Here is a 25,459-nt window from a genome sequence, read left to right on the forward strand (position 1 = left end):
GAGAGTGACAGCAACATCAACAGTTTATTAGGCACAGGATCTTACACATCCACAACAAAAGGTCCTGGAGCAACACGCCCCTCTGTATGGCAGAAGGCGAGCAGGACATAGCAGCAATCTTTACTACTCAGGGAGACAGGGAGGCTACCATTTACAAGGGGAATTGACTCAGGTTGGCTCATCAGTTACCAGGGAGACCAGCAGCTGTGGCAGGGGGCAAGCACCTAGGCAGCTACTGATTAAGCCCTATAATTAAGAGGACTGGAAGGTCAAGTGAGTGAAGCAGGGATTGGTTGAGCGAGGGATATACAGAGAGCAAGAGAACAGCCATCTTGAACGGCCTGACCACACAGCCTATCCCTAGATACCATGCCCGGCCCTTACAGTCTTGGTCTGCCCCTCTTCAGAGGTACCCCTGGGGTCCAGTATGTAGACACACTGCAACCAAGTACCACAGAGAACAGCACCTAAAGAGCTCAAGAGCATGGGAGAGTAAGCCAGGTGCCGGGCCTGAGGGACAGGAAGAAGATGAGTCTTCAATCAGCCCCCCATGGTCACATTAACCAGGTCCGTTTTCCATGACAACTCACTGCAGCCTCAGCCACCAGACTCATTTTGAAGTGAGGCCTCCGTGATCGCCCAGTCCTTGAACAAATACCCTTCACTCAGGCAAGACAGGGCATGTGAGATGTTTGAACAAGCCCAGTACAGAGGAGATCGTGACCATTAAGCAAAATACAAGCAGTAACAGTGTCCTGAGATGACACCCCAGCCTGTGGTTTTTGTCCTGGCCTGCAGCACCAGACAGTCTGACAACCCTCAGTCCCCACAGCCCAGCTGGTTCTGAACACCAGGGCAGCGGTGTAACAGAGCACAAGGCTAATATAATGGCGCCTTTCTCCAATAGTGAGCCCTGATTAATTACCTTAGTCATCTCAGGTGGGGCCAAGGAGAAAACAGGTGAAATCTGGACGACCCCTTCTAATCCTAAACCCAAACCACTGGGGACTTACCTGCCAGTCCTAGGGCCATTTTATAACGTGTTTCCCTGGGGGTAGATCCTGTGCCAAGGGCCTAAGTTATTGTCCTGACCAATAATTGGCCATGGTCCTTCCATGGTCAACAGCTGAACTTGGATGGTGTTGCCTAGTCGCCTCTGGGTTAACATGGCACAGGCACTGGAATGTTCAATTACAGTTGGTAGGGCCTGAGGTAGCTTCCGGTCCATGCATTGAGAGCCAGTTCCCCACCTCAGTTGCTGCTTAAGTATTCATCCTTTCAATCAGCCCAGCAACAGGGGGGTGGTAGGGCAGGTGGAAATGCCAGTGTATGTCACTTTTACTGGCCCCTTCCTGAACTTCATTGCTGGTAAAGTGGGTTCCTTGGTCACTATTAATGTCCATGGCCTGACGTCATGAACAGCTGTTTTAGACTCTGAATAGCGATTTTTTTTTTTTTTGCATGACTCCACAACTCTCAAAGGCCTTCTATAATGTCTTCCACCTGTTGTAATGCATTGTAGACTGAACACAGCTGTCGTTCCATCACACCACACTACTGCTTCTGCCCCCTTCCATAGCTGGGACCCGAAGCCCAAGGGTACTCTGATTACTTTTCATTGTCACAGGTCCCAACCAAACACTTCTGGGTAACTGGCCACTTCCAATTCATAAGCCTGTCCCTGAATTAATATCCCTAAAGCCTGTGTTTAAATGCTTAGGGCTGGTGGGTCAGGAGTAGGCTTACCTTTCCCAACTAGATAACACTCAAGTATCTGACAGATAGTCCAAGTCCCTGAATTCTGTCTGTATTCACCAGCCATCCCTGTGGAGTCAATTGAGCCATGAGCATGGGGCTGATGCTTTCCAATGGAAAGAGGCTCTGAGGTTGACAGGGTATTGTCAATAGAATGGGAGAGAAAGACATCCCTCCTGGTGGTCACTTGCCTCTACCCTGGGAGAGGGAGCTGCTCTTCATCTGTGCCCTCGGGGACAGGGGCCTCTGTGACCTTGTCCCAACCTTTTTCCTCTTCATCAGTGCTCTCAGTAGGATGCCACACCCTGGACTCCCAATTTGGATGGGCCAGGACCAACTGGGCTCTCTTAACATTCCCCATTCATCCAGGACAGCAGCCACAGAGCCCCACATGCTAGTGGGTGCCCCCCTCGGGACTACCCCCCCCCAACTTTTCATTCCCTGTCCTTATTTCCTAGTATCTCAGTGCTCACAGGAGTTTCCTCAGCCTCCTGGCTAGTTCAACTATTGTGGGGCGGCACCCCGCAGGCCTGAAAGCCTTGTAATTACCCAGCCTTGTGACTGAAGAAAGAGCCCAGAGACAGAGAGAGACAGCAACAGAAACACTGATAGTTTATTGGACAGGGGCATCTTACAAGTCTGAAGCTGAAAGTCCTGGAGCATCACCTCTCTGAATATGGCAGACAGCAGGCAAGACACTGCAGCAACCTCCACTGCCAGGAGGGTGGGGGGCAGGGGAAGGAAGCTACTATTTATAGGGGGAATTAACATCATGTTGGCTCATCAGTTACCAAGGAAACCAGTGCGTGGGGCAGGGGGCAAGCATGTAGGCAGTTACTGATTAAGCCCTATAATTAAAAGGATTGGATAGTCATGTGAGTGAGGCAGGGACTGGTCAAGCAGAGACTATACAGAGAGCAAGAGAACAGCCACCTTGAATGGCCTGACCACACCCCACCCCCCAACACACACACAGAGACACAAATACACTGCTAGAACTCATAAGCGAATTCAGCAAGGTTGTATGATACAAGATCAATACACAAAAATTAACTGTATTTCTATGAACTTGGCACTATGCAAACTAAAAATTAAAGAAACAATTCCATTTACCATAGCATCAAAAAGAGTAAAATACTTAAGAATAAGATTAGCAAAATTAACACTTGCGCACCGAAAACTACAAAACATCTTTCAATGAATTAAAAAGGATATAAATAAATGGAAAGATATCCCATGATCATCAATCAGAAAACTTCATGTTGTGAAGATAGAAACACTCCCCTCAACTGATCTACAGATACAATGCAATTCCTATCAAGATTCAAACTGTCCTTTTCTTTACGGGAAAGGACGAGCCCATGCTAAAATTCATGTGGAAATCCAAGAGACCTAGAAAGCCTAAACAATTTTGAAAAAGAATAACAAAGTTAAATCACACTTCTTTACGTAAAAAGCTATTGTGAGGCATTACGATTGGTATATGCATTGATGGAACAGAATTGAGAATCTAGCAATAAACCCTTACATTTGTGGTTAATTTATTTTTGACAAGGTTGTCAAGATAGTTCAATAAAAGAAAGAAACAGATAACCATGTGCAAAAGAGTGAAGGTGGACTCTTATCACACCTTATGAAAAATTAACTCAAAATGTATCAAAGATCTAATGTGTAAGATATATATGATAAAAAGATATGTGATATATACATATATATGATAAAACTTTTAAAAGAAAACATAGAACTAAGTCTTTGTGGCTTTGAATCTAGCAATGGATTCTTAGATAAGACATCAAAAGCACAAGCAACAACAAAAATATAAACTGGACTTCATCAAATTAAAAACTTTTGTGTTTCAAAGGACAACATCATGAAAGTGAAAAGATGATTCCCAGAATGGGAGAAAATATTTGCAAATTATATATTTCACAAAAGACTTGTATCTAGACTATATAAAGAACTTACAACTCAACCAGTTTTCATTGGTTCATGCGGCCTATGAAGGGGATTGGGGCTATTGGGGGTATTTGAAGCAGTGGTTCCCAAACTCTAGTGTATCCAAGAATACAGTTTGCCAGACGTATCATATAAAACACTGAATGTCCAGTCAAATTTATATTTCAGATAAACAATAATTTTTTAATACATACAAGTAAGCCCCATGCAATGTTTGAGACAAATTTAACTGGATGTCCTGTATTGCATGCGGCAATTTTACCCAAAAATCACCTTGAGACTTCTTACATGCAGATTCTCAGCCCAAGGTGCCCTCATTACCAGCCCCTGAGGACTCTGATATGGGTGTCCAGGCCACATTTTAAAAAACACTGATGAGATTCTCTGAATGAGTCATAAAAACTTCCACAATAGCTTCCAGACTCCTTAGAGCTATTCATATTCCAAACTAACATATAGCATGGAACTGCAGGTTTTGCAAATATCGATGCTATGAAATAAGAATATCAAATAAAAAGGGTAAATCAAAGCAAAGCAAAATAAAACAACAGCAGCAGCAGTGACGGCAATAGCAAAAACCCATGAAAGACTCCAACCAGGTACCTTAAGTGATTTTCCTGCCGTATTCCTGGGAAAAAGTGCTCAGCCCAAGCAGACTGGGGCAAGCACCTTGTGCAAGAGGACACACAGACCGTTATCCACTTTTTCCATTATTTCCTTCAGGTCACCCAAGGTTAGACACTTTGCTCTAAATCAGGCTCTGAATGCAGCTCTGAACACATTCCTTCCAACACACTACAGGGCTGGAAACCACCACAACCATTGCAGGAACCCCCAGAGACCATGGAACACTACATCCAGTACGAGCCTTCAGTGGAATAAAGACCAGAGAGTGCTGGACGGTGAGTAGATTTCTGCTCTAGTTGCTGAAATTCACATACATCAGCTACTTTAAGTCATGAAGGTTTCCCAAAGTAGGCTGACTGTAAAAGTATGTCCTTCCACCAGGACTAAACCCCTGAGAGGGTGCAACCCCCCTCCATCACATCTGCAAGGGCTCGAGGAAAAAACCCAACTCACTTTCCATCCACAGCCTCGACAATCTTGACCTCAATCTCCTGCTCGTAGAGTGTGCGTAACATCCGGTCCCGCCTGTCCTTTCTACGCTTGAGGTTAATCATGAAAATCTAATGCAAGAAGAGAAAGGGAAAAGAAACACAGGTTATTCAAGTCTTATTTTAGGCTGTTTGAAAAATGAAGTAAATGTGGAGTTCCCGTTGTGGTTCAGTGGTTAATGAATCCGACTAGGAACCATGAGGTTGTGAGTTCTGATCCCCAGCCTCACTCAGTGGGTTGAGGATCCGGCGTTGCTATGAGCTGTGGTGTAGGTCACAGACAAGGCTCCGATCCCGCATTGCTGTGGCTCTGGCGTAGCCCAGCGGCTACAGCTCCAATTAGACCCCTAGCCTGGGTACCTCCACATGCCGAGGGAGCGGCCCTAGAAATGGCAAAAAGACAAAAAAAAAAAAAAAAAAAGGAAAAGATAGGGAAAACTGTGGTGAAGGTTTGTTTATATTTCCTATTGGGTCAAAGAGTTATTCTTCAGGAGGCCAAAGGCGAATTAAACCCAAACATTCAAGGCTAAGGGGTAGGAAGCAGTTTGGCAAGTGGTTAGATTTATCAGCAGAACTAAGTTTACATCCCGTTATTTCCGAAGTGTTTGCCTTGAACCAGTTCCTATGCCTCAGTTTCCCCATCTGTACAACTGAGATAATACTGGTCTTATCACCTTGGAATAAAATATCGGCTATTGTTATCATTTACATCTGCCGTAGGAAAATTTAAAGTCCTTCAAAGAATAAGAAAAATCTAGTCTTAACAAGTTCCTTTTATTTCCAAAAGTTCCAAACTGAATTATCAAGATCTTAATTTTAATAGTTTCTGTTCCAGAAAACTTCAACTGTCTTAGCATTTTTCTGAAAGAAATAAAGAGAAAGAGTCCTGCCCTTGGGGGCAGCCTTGTGAGGAAAGGCTAATGATTCCCAAATGGACCTGGGGGGAACCTTAGAGAGGGAGCAGGTACTGGCCCATGAAGTCCCCAAAAGGTGCATTCGGACTGTCCCCCAAGAGGGCTGGGTTCACCTGCAGCCCCTCACCTTAACCCCGACATTTCCTATGACTGAACTAAATACACACAACATGACACTATTACAAGGAGTTACAGAGATAATGAGGCTGGCCTGCCCATCCCGATTGAAGGAGCCACAGAAGTACCCAGAGCCTCAGGAATCTTATTACCGGTAACTATGTGTTTTAATAAGGCCCTTTTCACTAAAAAACTTACTATGAACATTAAACTAGTCCTCTAAGAGAGGGAGAGGTCAGCTGCCAGCAAGAAATACTGAGCAGGGAGTTCCTGTGGTGGCGCAGTGGTAACAAACCCAACTAGGATCTACGAGGATGTGGGTTCAATCCCTGGCCTTGCTCAGTGGGTTAAGGATCTGGCATTGCCATAAGCAGTGGTATAGGTCACAGATGTCGCTCAGATCCCACGTTGCTGTTGCTGTGGCTGTGGTGTAGGCCAGTGGCTATAGCTCCAATTTGACCCCTGGCCTGGGAACTTCCATATGCTGTGGGTGCAGCCCTAAAAAAATGACCGAGGAGTTCCCGTTGTGGCACAGCAGACATGAATCCGACTAGGAACCATGAGGTTTTGGGTTCGATCCCCGGCCTCACTCAGTGGGTTAAGGATCCGGCGTTGCCGTGAGCTGTGGTGTAGGTTGCAGATGACGCTTGGATCTGGCACTGCTGTAGCTCTGGCATAGACCGGCGGCAACAGCTCCGATTAGACTCCTAGCCTGGGAACTCCCATAGGCTGCAGGTGTGCCCCTAAAAAGACAAAAGACAAAAAATAAAAATAAAAATAAATAAATGACCAAAAAAAAAAAAAAATTAAGCAGCATGGGAAAGGAGAAACTTCCAGGAGGAATAAGCTGGATGATACTGGCTTCATCCTAAGCACCCATCTAGGTGACTTTGAGGAAGACATTTAATGTTTCAGGGTCCAGTTCTCTTGTTGGTAAAAAGAGAGAGTTGAACAATCTCATCTCTCAAGTCCAGTACAGATGAAAACATCTACAGAGTATGGTTTTTGATGACGTCTGCTTTATGCTATGTCAGCAATAAAGAAGAAACTCTCTTATGGCCAGACTGGAGGTCAGACTTTACGGGGGGCGGGGGGGGGGTTAAGCTGTGGTTCACATGGCCATTCTGAATATAATCATCAAGATCGTATATGTTTTACTGGATCAAAAGCTACACGAACTAAAATTTCAACCCTTCCTGACAACGTCTTCTCACTTCCATCCATTTGTACAGCTCTGGACAAAGAAACGGATCGAGAAGCACGATGTTCTCTTTGAAGAAATCATCCATCTGAATCAGAGCGAAGTGGATCAGTTACATCATGACTTCATTACCTCTGCTGTTGATCTAACTGGGTAATTTTTCTTTTCTATTTTAGGGCCGTACCTGTGGCACATGAAGTTCCCAGGCTAGGGGTCGAATCAGAGCTGTAGCTGCCGGCCTGCGCCACAGTCACAGCAACACCAGATCTGAGCCCTTAGAGCAACGCCGGATCCTCAACCCACCGAGGGAGGCCGGGAATTGAACCCATATCCTCATAGTTGGGTTCTTAACCCGTCGAACCCCAACAGGAACTCCCTGGGTAATTGTGTTTTAAAGAAACAATTTCTGGGGTGACTCCTATTTGCCTGATTACTTGGGACTTTTTAACTTAATGGGTTGGGTTCTTTAATATTTCATCTTCTTCCTTGTTTGGAATCACACCGTGATGGCCCAAGTTCTATCTCTCGATTTTAAGGACACGGAAAGGAATGAGCATTTCCTCATGTGTGCACACGGAGCTACCTGAGGTCACTCCAGGAGAGCAAACACACAACAAAACAAACAAAATGAACAGAAATACAACAAAAAGTCCCCTCAGACCCCAGACCTCTAGTCTGGAAAGACTTTAGTAAATAATAATCCTGTCCCGGTTCCTGCGAGGAGAAATGCAATAAAAACTGCAGCTATGAAGGAAAAACACAGACAGCTTGCTCATACTTAGCGAAGAGTAAACAGAGAAAAAGCCACACAGCCAAATGCAGCTCAGACACCACCACCGAGGTCACGTAGGACTGGCGAGGTTGAAAAGGCCTCTGAAAATCCCTTTTTCCACTATTCTATATTGGTTCCAAACAGAGAGATGACACTCGGGGCTCAGGAGAGTAGAGGCCCCTGTCTGCATCCTTCGCAGAGCTGGCCTTTACCAGAGGCCTCTAAGACTGGCCCGGTCCTTATTCCTACATCCTAATGGAAGGCCGGAGCGAGAGGTCCTTTCTGTCCCATTGGGTTTGCTCTGATTTGATCCTCAAGGGAATGTGTTTACACAGAGAAAAGTGAATATGTGTAGGATTTGGGGTTCTTTTATCTGGAGACCCGAGAGCCACCAGGAAGGAGAACTGGAGTAATATGTGGGAGCTGGTTCAGGGCCTGGTCTAGGCCAACCTTTCTGCAGTCTTGATTGTTTTTAAACCTATTTACACTTTAGTCTAATTTCTCTCTACTACGCTTAAAATCATCTCATCTGATTTTGCCCTCGGTGGAAATAGCATAATGGCTGCTAACTCCTTCCTGCTTAATATTCATGAAATATTCCTTTCCACTCCTAAAGTCTGCCTGAAAATACATTTTATGGAAGAAATACCAGTTCCCAGTTCCAGCAGCAGTTTAAGATGCTGGACTCGTGGGACACGTAGGATATGGGACAGGGGGATACATGAGGCATTTTCTTTCAGTTAACATCCAGAGCACGAGGCTTGGCCTGTAACATCCAGAATCCATGGGAAACTTTTAGCTCAGTTTGTGGATTCCTGAGGAACTGTCCTGGACGCTAGACCACCAACCTTTTGAACATGGATCGGCAGCCACGTGACGTGAGGGACCCGAGAAGGATTTCACTGGCCCCCCCAACACTGAGAGGCATATCTTCCATTCCTGCTTCCCTTCTTTACACAATTGAAACTTAATAAATACGGCCCTCAGAGTGCTATTACAAAGTTCTTGCCTGATAAAAGGATTTTACCTCATTTATTTTGGGGGAGTGCACTTCATTTTTAAGTTTTTTTATTTAAAACATTTTTATTGAAGTATAGTTGTTTCACAATATCATGTTAGTTTCAGGTACACAGCACAGTGACTCTCTCTCTCTCACACACACACACACACACACACACACACGGAATAATTTTACAATAGTTTTCTTTTTTCTCTTTTTCTTTGTCCTCTAAACGCTGCCCTCCAGGGAGTTCCCCCTGTGGTGCAGTTGGTGAAGGATCCAGAGGGCTTAACTGCAGGGCTTGGGTCGCTGCTGTGGTGCAGGTTTGATCCCTGGTCCGGGAACTTCCATGTGCTGTGAGTGTAGTCCAAAAATAAATACATAAACCCTGCCTTCCAGTCTTTTCCCATGAAAAAACAGCAGAGAGGAACTAAAGCACAATGCATTCCAGAATGGTCTCCATCTATTCAGAATAAAAGTAAAATCCTCCAATACCTAAAACATCTATCGTCTTTATTCTACCCTTGAATCTTGATAAAATATGGCAATATCTACTCCGAGAAAATATCAAATCCACTTTCATGACTAACCAGTAATGTCTTTTCGATACAATGACTAATGCCTTTCTACGATGATACTCCTTTTTGAAGATAAATGCACTGAGGCACAACAAAAACAGAAAACCCTTTCCAAGACCTCAGTGTCTTTTCAGCAGTCAAGCCCATCTGGCTGTCTCTCAGACATGGGCTCAGGCTTGTGTTCCAAGACATAGAAGCATGACATATGCATGTGCACAGGGGCACGTGACACACACACACACACAGACACCTTTCCTACCTCATCAAATCCCATCTTGTCTGGATATTTAGGGACAACTGAGACAAACTGAGATGGTTCCATTGGAGGATGGTCGACTGGAAGACACAAGAAACATGAAGGGTGCTTTGTTAGTGAGAGGCTCAGGAAACAGCATTCCACCCGCAGGCCTGACCTCTCGGAACACAACCTGAATGTCCAGAACGTCCAGAACGTCCAGAACGAGGATAAGTGCTCAGCATTCTTCCAGGACCAAGTGGCTACACAAGAACCCTGATGGTCACAGCACTGGTTTGGAGAGCACTTGTTTCTATACAGATGGCACTATTTGCTCCATTTCACTTAAGACCGCTTTTAAAAGTATTTTGGGGGTACTTTAAGGTAATGATTACGGGTAAGGGCCCTGGAATCAGATGATCTGGGTCCAGACTTTGGACTGTGAGGGTCTGGAACAATTAGGTGACCTCTCTAAGCCCATTTCTTTGTGTGTAAAATTGGGATAATAAAAGTGTATCTCTTAGCATGTTATAAAATTTAAATAAGACCGACCTGCAAAGCACCAGCCATAGTAAATTAACACAGTAAATGCTCAATAACTCCCAGCTATTACTGACAGTGACCCCTGAGGAAAGAGCTCAGAAAGAGTCCAGACTTTTTTCTGAAGAATGCTCTTTCCTATACATTTAAAATTGTAAAACTCTGGGACTATTTTTCTTAGCCATCCATGAAGGTTTAGCTACCAATATTCAAAAGGTTGTTTATTTTAAAAACAAACTCACCTCTGAGGGCCAGCCCACATCCCAGAACTTGGTACAGGGCTAACGAGGAAGTTTCCAGATGGGAGAGAGGTCATATCTCAAGTAATTAAAGTTTTATTTATTTATTACGCCAAAAAAGTTTTCTTGGCCAACTGTATGTTTAAAAGATTGAAGGCAGTGTTGACTACGGAACCTGAGAAGGTCATGACAATGTTTGGCAATGCAAAAATTCAAAGCACTCATTTGATTTTCCTTAAAAACATAACAAAGGGAATTTCACATAAGAGCTGGTAACCGGGTTGTTTGAAGAGCCATCGTTGACGGCCATTGCTCCTGTTCAGCAGTATCCATTCCTCTCCATTTTGCACATTTGCAGGGTTTTTCCCCAACCTTGATGTTGGTCATGGCTACGCCATTCAACTCTCCAAACCCTCCTCCCACCCCTGCCCTGGTCGCCCCCCGATTATCTTAGTAGCACGTGTTAAAATGGAGAAACCAAAAATTTGACGCAGCCCAGAATGATGGGCCAACACACAGACCACTGCAGACTTTGCATGACAAGAAATGAGCCATTGTTATCTGAAGCCAGCAAGATTTTGGGCATTGTTCGATCTCCCAGGATAGCTTCGTCTGTCCTGATTGAGATGCTGTCCAAAGGGTATTATGGGTTTAACGTACCCTTCACTGGGACATTAAAGAGAAACCATGACATCCAGTTTCACTTATGATCAAATGATGTGAAACTGAGCAGGTAGTGAAAGAGGCTTCCCAAGCCAGACACGAGAGGTGATCTTCTTATTTCAACCCTGGCCCTCACTGACCCATTTCTATGAGAACGCGGTGCATGTGTTTCTGTTTCCATTAGCAGCCCAGGATATTTTGGTCCTCCCTGCCCCACCCGCCTCCATTAATTTCTTTTAAAATCAACAAATGATTGTGGGGCCACCATGTACAGGCTTAGGATTTTACGTGAGGGAAAAAAAAAAAAAAAAAAAACACAAAAAAACAAGCTCTTTCCTGTTTGTGTTGTTTGAGGAGGTGTCTAGCTCTCCCCCTGTCGGGCCTTAGAGTTGGGAGGGGGGATGTATTTTGGGTTCCCCTTTCCACCCTGTGGGTCTCTGGCACTCACATGGCATGTCTGGCTCTACTGTTTCAGCCAAAGAGACTGCTTTTAGCCACTTTGCTTCCATCAAACACGGGCAGTCCCTGGGTTCACAGGACAAGTACTCCCCACAAAGCCACAAGTGACTGGCTCCTGAAAACCACCACTGAGCAGAAATATGAGACACGGGCCTGGGCTTTGTCCCGAAGGTAGAGTTAAGCCACAGGGGAAAACAGGAGATGATATTCATTAGACTTGAGATGCTCTCCTTGAGGGGAGAAGAGAAGTGTCTTTGCGGACATGATACTTGAAGATCAGGTGTGTCTCGGCTTCTGTTTGGGGTCATTTCTGACGGCAGCATGCGTAATTAATCCAGTCCCTCATCAAATCCCTCCCAAAACATGTCCCTCGCTGTACCACCAATGCGGATGTGCTTCACTAGTCCCTGGATCGTTCCAGGGTCTGGGAATGATAATAGCAGCGACTGGTGTAGAGGTCTTATTACTCACTGCACTCTGGGCTGTCCTCTTAGCATCTGTAATCACACTTATTTCATCTTCACCCCAGATACCACAGGATAGGTCTGGGTATCCCTAATTTTTACAGATGAGGAAACAAAGGCTTAAAAACATGCCCAAGCCTTTAAACAAAGGCTTAAAGAACATGCCTTTGGTCAAGGTCACAGGGCTGATTGAGTTGGTATTGGAACCAACTCCTGCACCTGAACCCTTAACCCAATGCCACCCTGCCCCCAGAGCCAGACCTTGGTAGACAGTGGCATCAAAGTAGCCTTGAGCAGCTGGGCTGGATTCACAAGAGCTCAGGGAAGTCCTTGTCCCTGAGTGATCATGATTGGTGGCTCTTTCCATAGTCTACATCCAGTGTACAATGTACCAGCCCAGTCAGACTCAGAAAAGTATGTGAGAGGTTGTGTTTGGACAAAATCCGAATAGTTCTCTATAGTTTTTTCCTGGACTTCTTCCATTGCTGCAGCCACCTCCCTAGCTCAGGTCCTCACGCTCACGCCTGGGCTGTTTTAATATTTTTCAAACACTCATACTTGCATGCTCTGAGTCTTGCCTCATTATAACGCATTATGCACATTGTTGCCAAAATAATCTTCTTGCTCAAGCACAGTTCTCTTCCTGACCCCAGGAGTCACATTTGGCACTTAAATGCTTTACAATTTGTTAAGTGATTTCATAGTCATCACGTCATTTTATCTTCATTATTGTTCTGGGGGGAGTTACTGTTTGTTTTTAAAGATATAGAAATTGAGACCACCCAGATATAGTCTTCCCCAAGGTCAAATAGTGAGTGACTGGCAGAGCTGGAACTCAGGTTGAGACCTTTTGACTTCAGATCCAATATTCCTATTAACCTTTACATGGCATTCTGCTGCCTCAAAATGTCATTACGGAGAACAGGCACCTAAGATTTCCCACCTGCCTTGCACTGATCTGCACGACCATCTCCTCAGCCCTCCCAACCCATTTACCACTATTGCTTTTACAGGATCTGCCCTCCTGTCATGCATCCCTGCATTTTCTGTACAGCTGCTAATGTACTACTTAAGTAAGAACATGAAGAGCAATGGGCACAGTGCTTTTTGAAGTGTTAGCCATCATTGCTGTTATCCCCCATCTCCACGCAACCCAAACTCTTCTACGCTGATCTCTAGAAACTCCAGTCTGAAGTTCATAGACTCCCTGGCATTTTCAGTCTCTTCGCTTTTTCTGAATGTCTCTTTGTCTTTTTGTTTTGACCAAAACTTGGGCTATCCTTTGAAGATGCCTCCCTTTCAGCTGCTGGGGTGGAAGCTGATTTTTCTCATTTCCTCTGGCTCACTCCAAACTGTTTCTCTTTCATCCTTCAAAAACTCCAGCTTCTTGGAAGCATGTTTTAGCCCTCTGTCCCTCTGAATCATGCTCCCTCAGCCACTGATGCCTCTGACCTCTGATCATGGTCTCACTTGTCCCACCATCATTCTTAGACGCCTCAGCATCCACATGGCGATCCATCCAACAGCCAACAATCTAGTGCCAACATTCTTTCAGTGACCCATGACCATGTCTGCATCCATCACACCCTTCTTATCCTCACTCCCATCAGTAACCAACCCAGATTTCATGCTCTAGGACTCTAACCATCTCTTGTAAAGACCCTTGATTCCCTCCCATTGATCTTGCTTGGTGTAACCCCAATCCTGGTTAAACTCGATTGTCTACTTAGCACCAAGAAGAACACTGAGAGAAATTCACTTCCAAATGACAATCACAGATGTCAAACTGGCACTTAATACTGCCACATGATGTAACCGGAAATTTACTCTCCCATTCTGAGAGATGTGTCTTATACCTTGTCCTCACACTGAAATCTTTGACATCTCTCTTCAGCTGATGACTGGACTACATATGTCATAGAGAAAATGTTTAAAGTCAAATTAGACCTACCTTTTCCTTGCACCTCAAGTCTACAAACCCAGCTGCATCTGTACCTACACATTTTGCCTTCCCATCTGCTACAGCATCCCTCTTCCATCTAGAACTTATTTTCTCAAGAACTTTAGCCTTGAGATGGTCTTTTCTACAGGATGAATTTTCCTTATATATTGGATTTTTCATATTATCATACAAACATTCTAAAAATCCTATCTTTAAAAAAATAAATGGGAGTTCCTGTCATGGCTCCGTGGAATAGAATCTGACTAGCACCCATGAGGATGCAGATTTGATCCCTGGCCTCACTCAGTGGGTTAAGGATTCAACATTGCCATGAGCTGTGCTGTAGGTTGCAGACACGGCTTGGATCTGGTGTTGCTGTGGCTGTGATGTAGGCCAGCAGCTACAGCTCCCATCTGACCCCTATCCTTGGAACCTCCATATTGCCGCAGGTGCAGCCTTAAAAAGACAAAAGAAAAGAAAAGAATCTCTCCCTTGATCTCTCTCTCTCTTACAGCCTATTTCTCTATTTCCTGTGCCAACAAGATTCTACTTGCTCATCGCCGCATGGCTCTCTCTTCAGCCCACTCAGTGGCTTTGTCCCCATCATTGCACTGACGTGGTTCTTATCAAGGTCATCACAGATCTCTATCTTGAGAGAACCAAGGATCAGTTCCCTTTTCTCATTTTACTGGACTTCTCAACAGCATCTGGCTCCTTCTTGAAACACGTCTCAATTTTTCCTTCCAGATTTCTGGCTGTTTTTCTCCCCAGGGATCTGTCCTCCACCCTCTCCTCTTCTTTTTCAATGTTCTCCTACTAAACAAGTTCACACTGTCCTATGGCTTCAAGTATCCTTTTAATGCTGATGACTCTCAAATGTCTTTCCAACTGGAGTCTCTTCCCTGAACTCCAGATCCGTATACCCAAATACCTCCTAACTCCTCCATTCAGAGGTCTAATAAAAACCTTACACTTACAAGACCAAAGCTCCCCCCCCCTCCCAAATCTTTCCCCATAAAGCCTTTCCCACTTCATTAAATGGTTTACGAGGCCAAAATCCAGGAGTCATCCTTGATTCCTTTCTTTCCTTCTTGGGCTGTATACAGGTCTGTCTAAGTCCTGTTGGCTCTATCCCCCAAACAAACGCCTAATCCACATGCTTCTGTCACCTCCCTGCTACAGTTTGCGTTCCGGCCACCATCATCTCCACCAAGAGAGATGTACTGGGCCCCCTACACTCTAGTATCCACACCACAGCCTGGGTGATTTAGCTAAATGCATAAATGGCATCATGCCACTCTCCCTTCCCCACCACCGCAAGTCCCATTACTCTCAGAATAAAATCCAACTCCCTTACTGTGGCCACAAGATTCTGCATGATCTGGATACTTCTGTCATGACTCCGTCTCCTTCTACTCAACTTCTCACTCTGAAATTCCAAACACACTGGCTTTTTGTTTCTGGAGTACCCCCAGGCTCTTTCCTCATAGCCTTTGCATGTGCAAAGGTTCTTGATGCTCAAAACACTTCCCCCAAATATTCATGTGGCTGCTTCCTTAATATAGTGTATATTTCTATGTGTTGGAGTATAAATTCCTTGACAGCAGAACTTCTGCTGTTTCAGTTCACGGCTATATCTCCAGCATCTGATCTGGAACATAGTATGTGTTTAATAAATCCTAATAGCCTGACTGTCTCTTCTAAAGCCTTCCTTGCATCCTTACTAGGATGTTAGGCTAGGCATTATGCTTTAGCTGGGTGTTCAAAGATGACAACAATTAAGCTACCCCAGCCCTCAAACTTTATTGCCTTCTACTGTTTAAAGCCAGCTCTCATCCAGAGTGAGAATGCTTTTCAAACAGTATCTTTGCTCAGTTTGCTTCCTTGTTTATAGTGCTCTCATCATATTACCTGCCTTGTTTAAACACCACACTTCTCGCCAAGCCCAGGCTTTCCTAGATCATATCAGCCCACAGCAGTCTCTCCTTCCTCCAAATTCCTGTTGCCCTTATATCTTCTTTCACAAAGCACTAGGTGGCATCAGTGGGGTCTTTTTTTAAATGTCTTTCCTGTCTCCCCAGTTAAATAAAAATACTGAAAGCAGAGAATTGGTTGTAAAATATTTTGAATCACTCATTCCCTCAAAGAGTGACATATAGGCAGTCAATGTTTGTACATGAATATTATGCCTCTTCTAATGCTTTAATTGTTTATAGTCAATTAGCAGCCATTTATTAACTTCCCATTAGGTTCCAAACACTGTGCAAAGTACTTTTCTTTCTTTTTTTTTTTTTTTTTTTTTGCTTTTTAGGGCCGCACCTGTGGCATATGGAAATTCCCAAGCTAGAGGTTGAACCAGAGCCACAGCTGCCGGCCTACACCACAGCCACAGGAACACAGGATCCGAGCTGCATCTGTAACCTAGACCACAGCTCACGGCAATGCCAGATCCTTAACCCACCAAGCGGGGCCAGGGATTGAACCTGCATCCTCATGAATACTAGTCAGGTTCATTACTACTGAGCCACCACAGGAACTCCCACTGTGCAAAGTGCTTTTAACATCCCGTTCATCTTTCCTGAGGACACTTGACAAATATGGTTTCATCATCACCAGCCTTTCATTAATCCTACCTAGGCCTTCTGTCTATGATTCTGCATTGTTACCCTCCAAGGTTTATTTTCCAATTATTTTATCATGCAAATTATGTTCTACCTTTTAACATACAGAATCTGAAATTTTTAAAAAAATTATAATGAGAGAAGATAAACATAAGAATGAAATAAAATGCCAAATATAAAATGCCTTGCACGAGAGCTGGTATGTCCAGGGGATCAATAATGACAGCTACAACTTACAGGTTCTTCCCAAATGCACTCTATCTGCTTAGCATAGTGCTGTGCATATTTCTAACCATTAAAATCAGTATTGACAGAGTGTATCCTTCTGTGTACAGAGAACTTTCTATGCTCCCAATTACAAGGGGAGAAAGGAAGGCAAGGGTCTGGTCTGCCTCTCTGATCTGACATCTACTTGGAGTCAAGACTGACAGCCATGGACGGGGGATGAGAAGGGCAAGCACGTTACCAAGCTGTTGAACGGAGGCCTGATTACCAGCAACGCCTCACTGTTCCAGGGAGTTGATGTACATTGTTTTATTTGTTCCTCGCAACACAGCAGAGTCAGGGATGATCCTCACCCCACAGACAAAGAGACTAAAGCTCTGAGAGGCTGAGTCTTTCTTTATACATGGCAGAGCCTGGGTTCAAGTCCATTATTCCGGCCTCATGTTCAGTGTTCTTTGTATTATAGTCTTTATTCATTTGCTCCTTCTTTCATTCACTAAACTGGTCACATATTCAGCAAATATTTGTCCATCAGCAATTACATGCCATGGACTGTGTGAGGTGTTTGGGTGAGAAAGCAGTAAGATACTGCCTTGGCATCTAGGGTCTGGAACACAGAGAAGAGGCAGAGATGGTATATATCAAGAAATTCACAAAAGAAATTCCTAAGGGCTGGTTCTAGAAATACTATCCCAGTGAATGAGCTGCCTACTAAGGCTTCATTCCCCCCCATGAATACTGTCTCATCCCCACTATCTCTATCGTTCCCTGTATGCATAGAGAACGGTAATGATCTCTTGCTTCTTTTTTCCAACTCAGGGACACTGAGACCAGGAAAGACCAAATGGCGTGCAAACTATTCTTTGCCTCAGCAGCCAAGGTGGTACTGTCAGGAGTGCTTTGCTCTCCATCCCAGCTGTAGTCTACGGATGTTCAATGATACCGACACGTCACTGATACGTTGGGCTGACTGGTGTTTTGCAAACAGAATCCTGTGCAAATATGGTAGAAGAGCTTGCTACTTAAAAGAATCTTCTGATGAATCTTTGTGCTTATGATTGTCTTCCTTACCTTCTGGTCCCAAATGGTTCTTAAAAGAAAAATCTCTGCTTTCTCTCTCTGTCTTTGCTTTTTAATGACCTCTCCAACACTTTGAATTCTGAGTCAGCCTTTTCTGACACGATTCCTGTTATGGAAACTAGCTGAAAAAACCTGCTGGACTCTTTTCTGGTCCTTATCTACTTCGACTGCCTTCCACCTCTCATGCTCCTGTTTTCTTGAAATTCTTGATATTACATTATCTTCTTGATGAATCCAAACACATCATCTTTAGGCATAATAGAACCCAGGTCCAGATTCATCTCTCCATTTACTCACTGGGCATCCTCGACTGAACTCATTCATTCATTCAGTTACTAGCTAAATATTTACTGGGTACCTACAAGGTGGCAGGCAATGGGCTACATCTCAAGACTACCATGAACGAGGAATTTATGGTCTGGGGGCGGGGAGTAGTAAATAGATCTCACAGGCAACTCACTGGGTCTAAAAATGAACTCATGATGGTTCTTTGCAAATGTCCCCTCTAATCCACAGGTATTTAAAATTCCTACAGTCATACCAGACACTCCAGACAGAACTCAAAAGTTTTCCTCTGCCTCCCTTTTGCTCATCCGCAAACTCTTGGCTACGTCCTTTCAAGTCAACGTCATAATCATGTTGCATCGTCATTCCCACTGCTCCAGCCCTAGCTCAGATGCTCACCATCTTTTGCCTAGTCTACTGTGTGATGTCCAAAGTGGTCCCTTCACCTCTGGCCTGAGGCCAGCATCCACTGCCCATCCTGCTCCAGCCATACTTCTCCCATCACGTGTGTGACCATTCTAAATCCAGATTTCAACTTGTCATTTATCGGCTAAAACCCTTTAAAAACACCCCTTCTTCCAGGAAAACACCTTCTCATACATTAGAGGCCCTTCTAACTGGGCTCCTGCCCACCTTCCAGCCTCACCTCCCACTGAGCCTCCCAGTCACCGCCACTGCCCAAGTACGCAAACCCTACACTCCAGCAGGAATGATAACAGTTTCTCAGATACTTCGTGAAAACTCAGTGCCCACATTCCCTCCTTTGGGTAGTGATTCCAACATCCTCCCAGGCAGACTGCATTTGTTATTTCTCCTTCAGGCACCACTGCACATTATACCTAATAATTAGTGTAGCCCCGATTACTGAGCTACATCCAAGGCTACATCATCCCAGACCCAGAGGCAATATCGATACGGGGTTTAAGAAGCTGAGCTCTGGAGATAGCAAGACTGGTTCATATCCCAATCAGCCATTCATTTACCAGAAGGATTCAGAGCGAGATAAACGCTCTACATGCCAGTTTCTTCATCTTTAACATGGGGATAATCAAACCCCTTTCACTGAGCTGTCTTACAGATTAATGAGACAAAGTACAGAAATATGTTTAGCATGGCATCTGGTATATCAAGCTATTATTAAGTTGAAGTCATAATTATTGTTTTTGTTAGAAGACATTTTATCTATACCATGGCGAATTTGCCCGCAAACCCTGGGTGTTTAATCTTTATTTCACAACTAAGGAGGTTAGATTACTTGCCCCAAGTCATGTAATTAGAGAGCAGCCATGTGAGAGTTTAAAACCACAAACCACCACTATGGCCCTCTTGACACTGTGTGACATGTATTTGCTCTGGACCCAGCTCTCCACCTGGATGGGAAGCTGCATAGGCGCAAAGGCTTTGGCAGACTCATATAATTCCACAGGGGAAAAGTTTAAGACTGCACGAACACACGAACAACTACGTTTCAGCCAAGGCAGATTGATGGTTGTGAGATGCCAGTCCTGGGAGAGGGCAGAAGAGGCTGGTATGGTCCTGCTGGCAACGGAACCAGAGCCGTCACCAGACCCCGGGATCACTCACTCATTGCTTCTATCTGCACATGGATGAGGTTCTCGAGGTCCTCCTGCAGCGTCTGATGGGGCTTCAGGGGGATGGGCAGGTAGCCGTAGTGCTCTGTGTTGCAGAGGTACATCTGGATGCCTGAGGACACAAGAGAGGGACACAACTGGCCAATCAGAAAACACATTTCTTAGCTCTACAATGACGACAGAGGAAAAGGAGACTAGACTGTGGCCGAGGCTGCATTTGGCACTGAAACCGCATGAGTAGTGGGTTCAGGCAGGGTAGGCAGACCTCAAAAAATGCTCCTTTATTGAGAAAGGACAACACAGAATTGGGGGCAAATAAAAAACTTGGGCCATTCTTCAGCTTAGAGGAAATTGATTTTTTTTTCTTTCTGAAGAGAAAGCATCCTTGTGGCCTGAAATGAACACTAAAGGCACGAAGGGATCAAAAAGGAGGCAAGGAATTCCCGTTCCAGAGAACAGAATGGAACGCTGTAATCCACCTACAGGAAATAAAGAGAAAATGAGGACTAAAAGTCACATTTGATATGAAAGCAAACAGGAAAATCCTGTAAGACTGACAGATTATTAAAGCTAACTCTAGGCATATGTAGAACAAAAAAATAAAAAACAAAGGACGCTGAAAATTTTCCATTGATTCTCCATGGTTTGATTTCTTTTCTTAGCAGGTATGGATTGAAGTCAATCAACAATGAAACTTCGATAACAGGGTCCAAAAGGGACAAAAGAAAGTACATTTCACGTCACGTTACGAACCTGCAGCATGATAATACTAGAGACCTGTGACAGTCCCCTTGTTTTCAATACCTGTCTTCACAGCCCTGGCTGGCTAACTTTATAAGAGTCATAGAGCATCTGTATTCAACCAGGTCGCTAGGGATAGTGGAGTCAAGAAGGTCTCTGGGCGATCCAGCAACTGACGGTCGTGACAAGTGGAAAGATGGCTTAGGTCAAAGAATGAGTTTGCCAAGCTCTGATCTCTGTGCCCAAGCTTCTGATTTGTTAATTTCTCTAATCACCTACAATTACCTGCAGAGCAACTTCTCTATTTTGCACAGATGAAATCTCCTCCAGACAGCTGCATCACCCACCAAATCACGTGAAGCTGTCTCATGGCATTAACAGAGAAGAACGGACAAAGAAAAGAGCTTCTGTCCTCCCCTCTCCTGAATCTGGCTCCCACCAGGGCTGGTCCAGCAGGCACTGTCACTTCTCTTGCCTTCCCCAAGTGAACTCACTAGCCCTACTGTTTGCAGACCCGAATGCTTCTGAGAAATGGCAAAACTAAACGGACTCTCTTGCACAGTCGTGGTGATTTCAGGAAACAGAAGGAAAATGATTTAATGTTTAGGTTGCCCCTCTATCCTAATGAGGTAAGTCATTTTACCATTCAACTTTCCAAAGCTTCAGGGAAAAGGAGAGATGAGATCTAGCCAAGCTATCCATCAAGTGTGAGGGAACAAGAAAAGCATTTTCAGATCAGCAAGGTCACAAATATTTACTTGCTGTCACACCTCCTCCAATGATGACTGGATGAAGGAGGAAAGGAGGATTGGGGGAAGGAATGGAGGAGCATGAAGGTCCCCAAAAAACCAAGGAAGGTGTGAGACCTAGTAAACAGGAGAGTCAGCAGAGAAGAAAAGAAGAGAACGTGGCAGGTCAGCAGCTATGGCACCTCTCAGATTAGAGAACATTGGGAGGCTGCAGGAGAGACATCTTCACACACACACACACACGTGCAAAACATTTGCCAGGAGTTCCCTGGTGGCTCAATGGGTTGAGGATCTAGCAGCATCGCTGCCTGGTGCAGGTTTGATCCCTGGCCTGGGAACTTCTACATGCAGTAGGCATGGCCAAAAATTAAAAACAAAAACAAAAAGCACAGGAGTTCCCGTTGTGGCACAGCAGAAATGAATCTGACTGGTAACGATAAGGTTGTGGGTTCAATCCCTGGTCTTGCTCAGTGGGTTAAGGATCTAGTGTTGCCATGAGCTGTGGTGTGTAGGTCCCAGATGCGGCTTAGATCCTGTGTCACTGTGGCTGTTGTGTAGGCCAGCAGCTAGAGCTGTGATTGGACCCCTAGCCTGGGAACCTCCATATGCCATGGGGTCGGCCCTAAAAAGCAAAAAATAAATTAAAACTAAATAAATTAAAACAACAAAAACAAAAAAAGAACATCTACTAAATCTGATCATTCTAAGAGGAGTTTTAGACAATTAGGGATTAATATGGAACTGTATTAGTAAAAATAAAACTAAGCAAATATAAAAGGCAATTGTTAAGTTAGATGTGAAGGGAAAAATAACCATAGTCTATAAGTAGAATTAGGCTCACATGATTATAGCGACCAAAACACACAGAGTTCCCCGCTGTGGTGCAACGGGATCTGCCATGTCCTGGGATCACTGGGAGGAGGCAGGTTGGATCTCCGGCCTGGTACGGTGGGTTAAGGATCCAGTGTTGTCGCAGTTGCGGCTTGGGTGGAAACTGTGGCTCCAGATCTGTTCTGATCCCTGGCCTGGGAACTCCATATGCAACAGGGTGGCCAAAAACAAAAACCACTGACCGTCGCTCTATCTTTTTTTTTTTTTTTTTTTTTTAAACTTTATTTATTTATTTTTTTGGCTGCACCCACTGCATATGGAAGTTCCCAGGCCAAGGATCAAATCTGAGCTGCAACTGCAGCCTATACCACAGCTGCAGCAACATCGGATCCATAATCCACTGTATGGGGCCAGAAATCCAACCCATGCCACAGCAATGACCCAAGCTGCTGCAGAGACAGTTGCTGGATTCTTAACCTGTTGCACCACAGCAGGAACTCCAATCAGACTGTTTTTTTTTTTTTTTTTTTTTTTTTTTGTCTTTTTGTCTTTTGTTGTTGTTGTTGTTGCTATTTCTTGGGCTGCTCCCACGGCATATGGAGGTTCCCAGGCTAGGGGTTGAATCAGAGCTGTAGCCACCGGCCTACGCCAGAGCCACAGCAACGCGGGATCCGAGCCGCGTCTGCAACCTACACCACAGCTCACAGCAACACCGGATCCTTAACCCACTGAGCAAGGCCAGGGACCGAACCCGCAACCTCATGGTTCCTAGTCGGATTCGTTAACCACTGCGCCACGACAGGAACTCCCCCATCACTCTATCTTAAATTACCATGGAACTATATCAAGAGGACAGGGCGAGGGGAAGAAAGCATTTGCGTGCAGTGGGCAGCTGGAGGGGAAAGAAATAACTCCTCCTCTTCAGTAGTGGAATAAATAGATACTGCCTAAAGCGAAACCAGAAAATCGAGAAGTAGCATTATAAGGATGCTATTTAGAAGCATGCTGTGAATATTGTACTTGTGTCACCATCTGGAAGAGTTCAAGTGTCTGTCTTCAAGATATAATACTGGGAAGTGATACGCAGGGGACTTTTCATTTTATAATGAACTGTGTGGGACTATTTGAACTCTTTCAACTATGTGCCTGGATAATTGGATAAGAAAGTAAAAAATTTAAAAGGAAATGTATTGATAATTAGATAAAGTCTAGGAAGGCATCTGGTACTCTTGGTGAAAGCTAATTTGGGGGCAATTTTCTCTTTGAAAAGAAAGGTGACAGACACGACACCTTGAAGGCCTGTTCTTCTCTTATGAAGACAGCAAACATTTGCTTGTACACACACAGGACTTACCATTGTGAAGCTGTGATTGTCCAAGGTTACACGGTAAGTCAAATCTTTGTCCCTGAAGGGCCAAGGTCAAGTGTCTCTCTTCCAAAGACTTAGGCTTTGGAAGCTGAGTCTCAGAACCAATAATCACCTTGGAGGCACTTTTGATGATTCCTCGTGATGATCTGCCTGCCTGTCACCCACATCTCTCGCTCCTTTGGACTCACAGCTGACATGGGGAGGGTGACTGGCTGGCGCCAGAAATGGTTACTGTGGCCACGATACACAGCCCAGCTCACCAGCCACAGCAGGAAGTGAACTCCCAACCCCAGCCTCATTATGGCCACAGAGACTCGCCTCTGACCCTGTGCTCTCTGCTTGGGCTCGATGGGCAGCCACGGCCCAGCCCCCCAACACGCTTCAATCACTCCTCTCACTCACCACCCACGCGTGGCAACACATAGAGTTGGAGGTGAAAGATTATAGGTCAAAATTTGTGGGGAGGTGGCCCTGCCTGGGGCGTGTGGATCCTTTGTTTCCATTTGGACATTTAGAAGATGATACTCCGGAGTTCCCGTCGTGGCGCAGTGGTTAACGAATCCGACTAGGAACCATGAGGTTGCAGGTTTGGTCCCTGCCCTTTCTCAGTGGGTTAAGGATCTGGTGTTGCCGTGAGCTGTGGTGTAGGTCACAGACGTGGCTCTGGCATAGGCCAGTGGCTACAGCTCCGATTCGACCCCTAGCCTGGGAACCTCCATATGCCGCAGGTGCTGCCCAAAGAAATAGCAAAAAAGACAAAAAAAAAAAAAAAAAGAAGATGATACTCCAAGCCACCTGAGACAGCTAGAGAGCATCACAAGAGTGAAGACCACAGAATATAAACCATCTTTCATCAAGACTCTTCAAGAGAGAAGGGAAGCCCTTTGCTTTGAACCCAAGAGGGAAAGGCTCAGAAATACCTCACAGGCTATGCAGGACCCCAGGCTCATCCATGTCTCTTCTAAAAATACTTCCAGATGAATAAAAGTGCTACCTTGGAGTTCCTGTCGTGGCTCAGTGGTTAACGAATCCGACTAGGAACCATGAGGCTGAGGGTTCAATCCCTGGTCTTGCTCAGTGGGTTAAGGATCCCATGTTGCTGTGAGCTGTGGTGTAGGTTGCAGATGCGGCTCGGATCCCATGTTGCTGCGGCTCTGGCATAGGCTGGCGGCTACAGCTCCGATTGGACCCCTCGCCTGGGAACCTCCATATGTCGTGGGAGTGGCCCAAGAAAAGGCAAAAAGACAAAAAAATAAATAACTAAAATAAAAGTGCTGCCTTAGAACCACACAACTGTCAGGAAAGCTCTTTCATTCCCTGCAAATGACAGTCATTCTTTCCTCCTGTGATTCCTGCCTTGTTCACAGTTGGTACCACTGATCTGACCCTCAGCTTTTTTTTTCTTTGTCTTTTGAGGGCTGCACCCAAGGCACATGGAAGTTCCGGGCTAGGGGTCGAATAGGAGTTATAGCTGGTGGCCTATGCCACAGCCACAGCAATGCGGGATCCGAGCCACATCTGCAGCCTACACCACAGCTTTCAGCAACACCAGATCCTTAACGCACTGAGCGAGGCCAGGGATGGAATTCATGTCCTTATGGATACTAGTCAAGTTCCTTACCACTGAGCCACGAGGGGAACTCCCTGACCCTCAGCCATCACAACAGCTATTACTTACATTTCCACATGTAAAGCTCTTATCTCACCAACTATCACAGAGCCCGAACACCATGATAGACATGGCAGGAAAGCCTAGAGGACTGCCTCTTTCCCTGCTTTTCTACCTCACCTCTCCAGCGGAATCACCAAACAGCTCTGGGCCTCTGGACCTGTTTCAATGCCCTGGGTGGGCCTGTGGGAATCGGACCAACAAAGAATGAAGTCCAAGTGAAAAGGCCAGGCAAGAGGCAGAGCTGAAAAATTCCTATCCAGTCCATGTCACTCTTGCTTTAAAAAAATGCATCATAATAATTTAGTGCCTGGGTTACAATAATGCCTTGCATAGTGGCTATCAAG

General features: G+C 45.0%; 1 protein-coding gene across 1 annotated transcript in view; it reads right to left on the reverse strand.

Annotated features, from left to right (window-relative positions):
• The window catches only part of COLGALT2 (collagen beta(1-O)galactosyltransferase 2), a 141,287-nt gene that overhangs the window by 23,562 nt on the left and 92,266 nt on the right, over nt 1-25,459 (reverse strand). Inside the window, exons 6-8 of the mRNA XM_003482738.4 lie at nt 19,746-19,865; nt 9,668-9,744; nt 4,792-4,898 (exon numbers count right to left, since the gene is read on the reverse strand). Coding sequence (XP_003482786.2) covers nt 4,792-4,898; nt 9,668-9,744; nt 19,746-19,865 — 304 coding nt within the window. The remainder of the gene's footprint in view (nt 1-4,791; nt 4,899-9,667; nt 9,745-19,745; nt 19,866-25,459) is intronic.

This window comes from Sus scrofa, chromosome 9 (assembly GCF_000003025.6).
Source record: "Sus scrofa isolate TJ Tabasco breed Duroc chromosome 9, Sscrofa11.1, whole genome shotgun sequence".
Classification (NCBI taxonomy): domain Eukaryota; kingdom Metazoa; phylum Chordata; class Mammalia; order Artiodactyla; family Suidae; genus Sus; species Sus scrofa.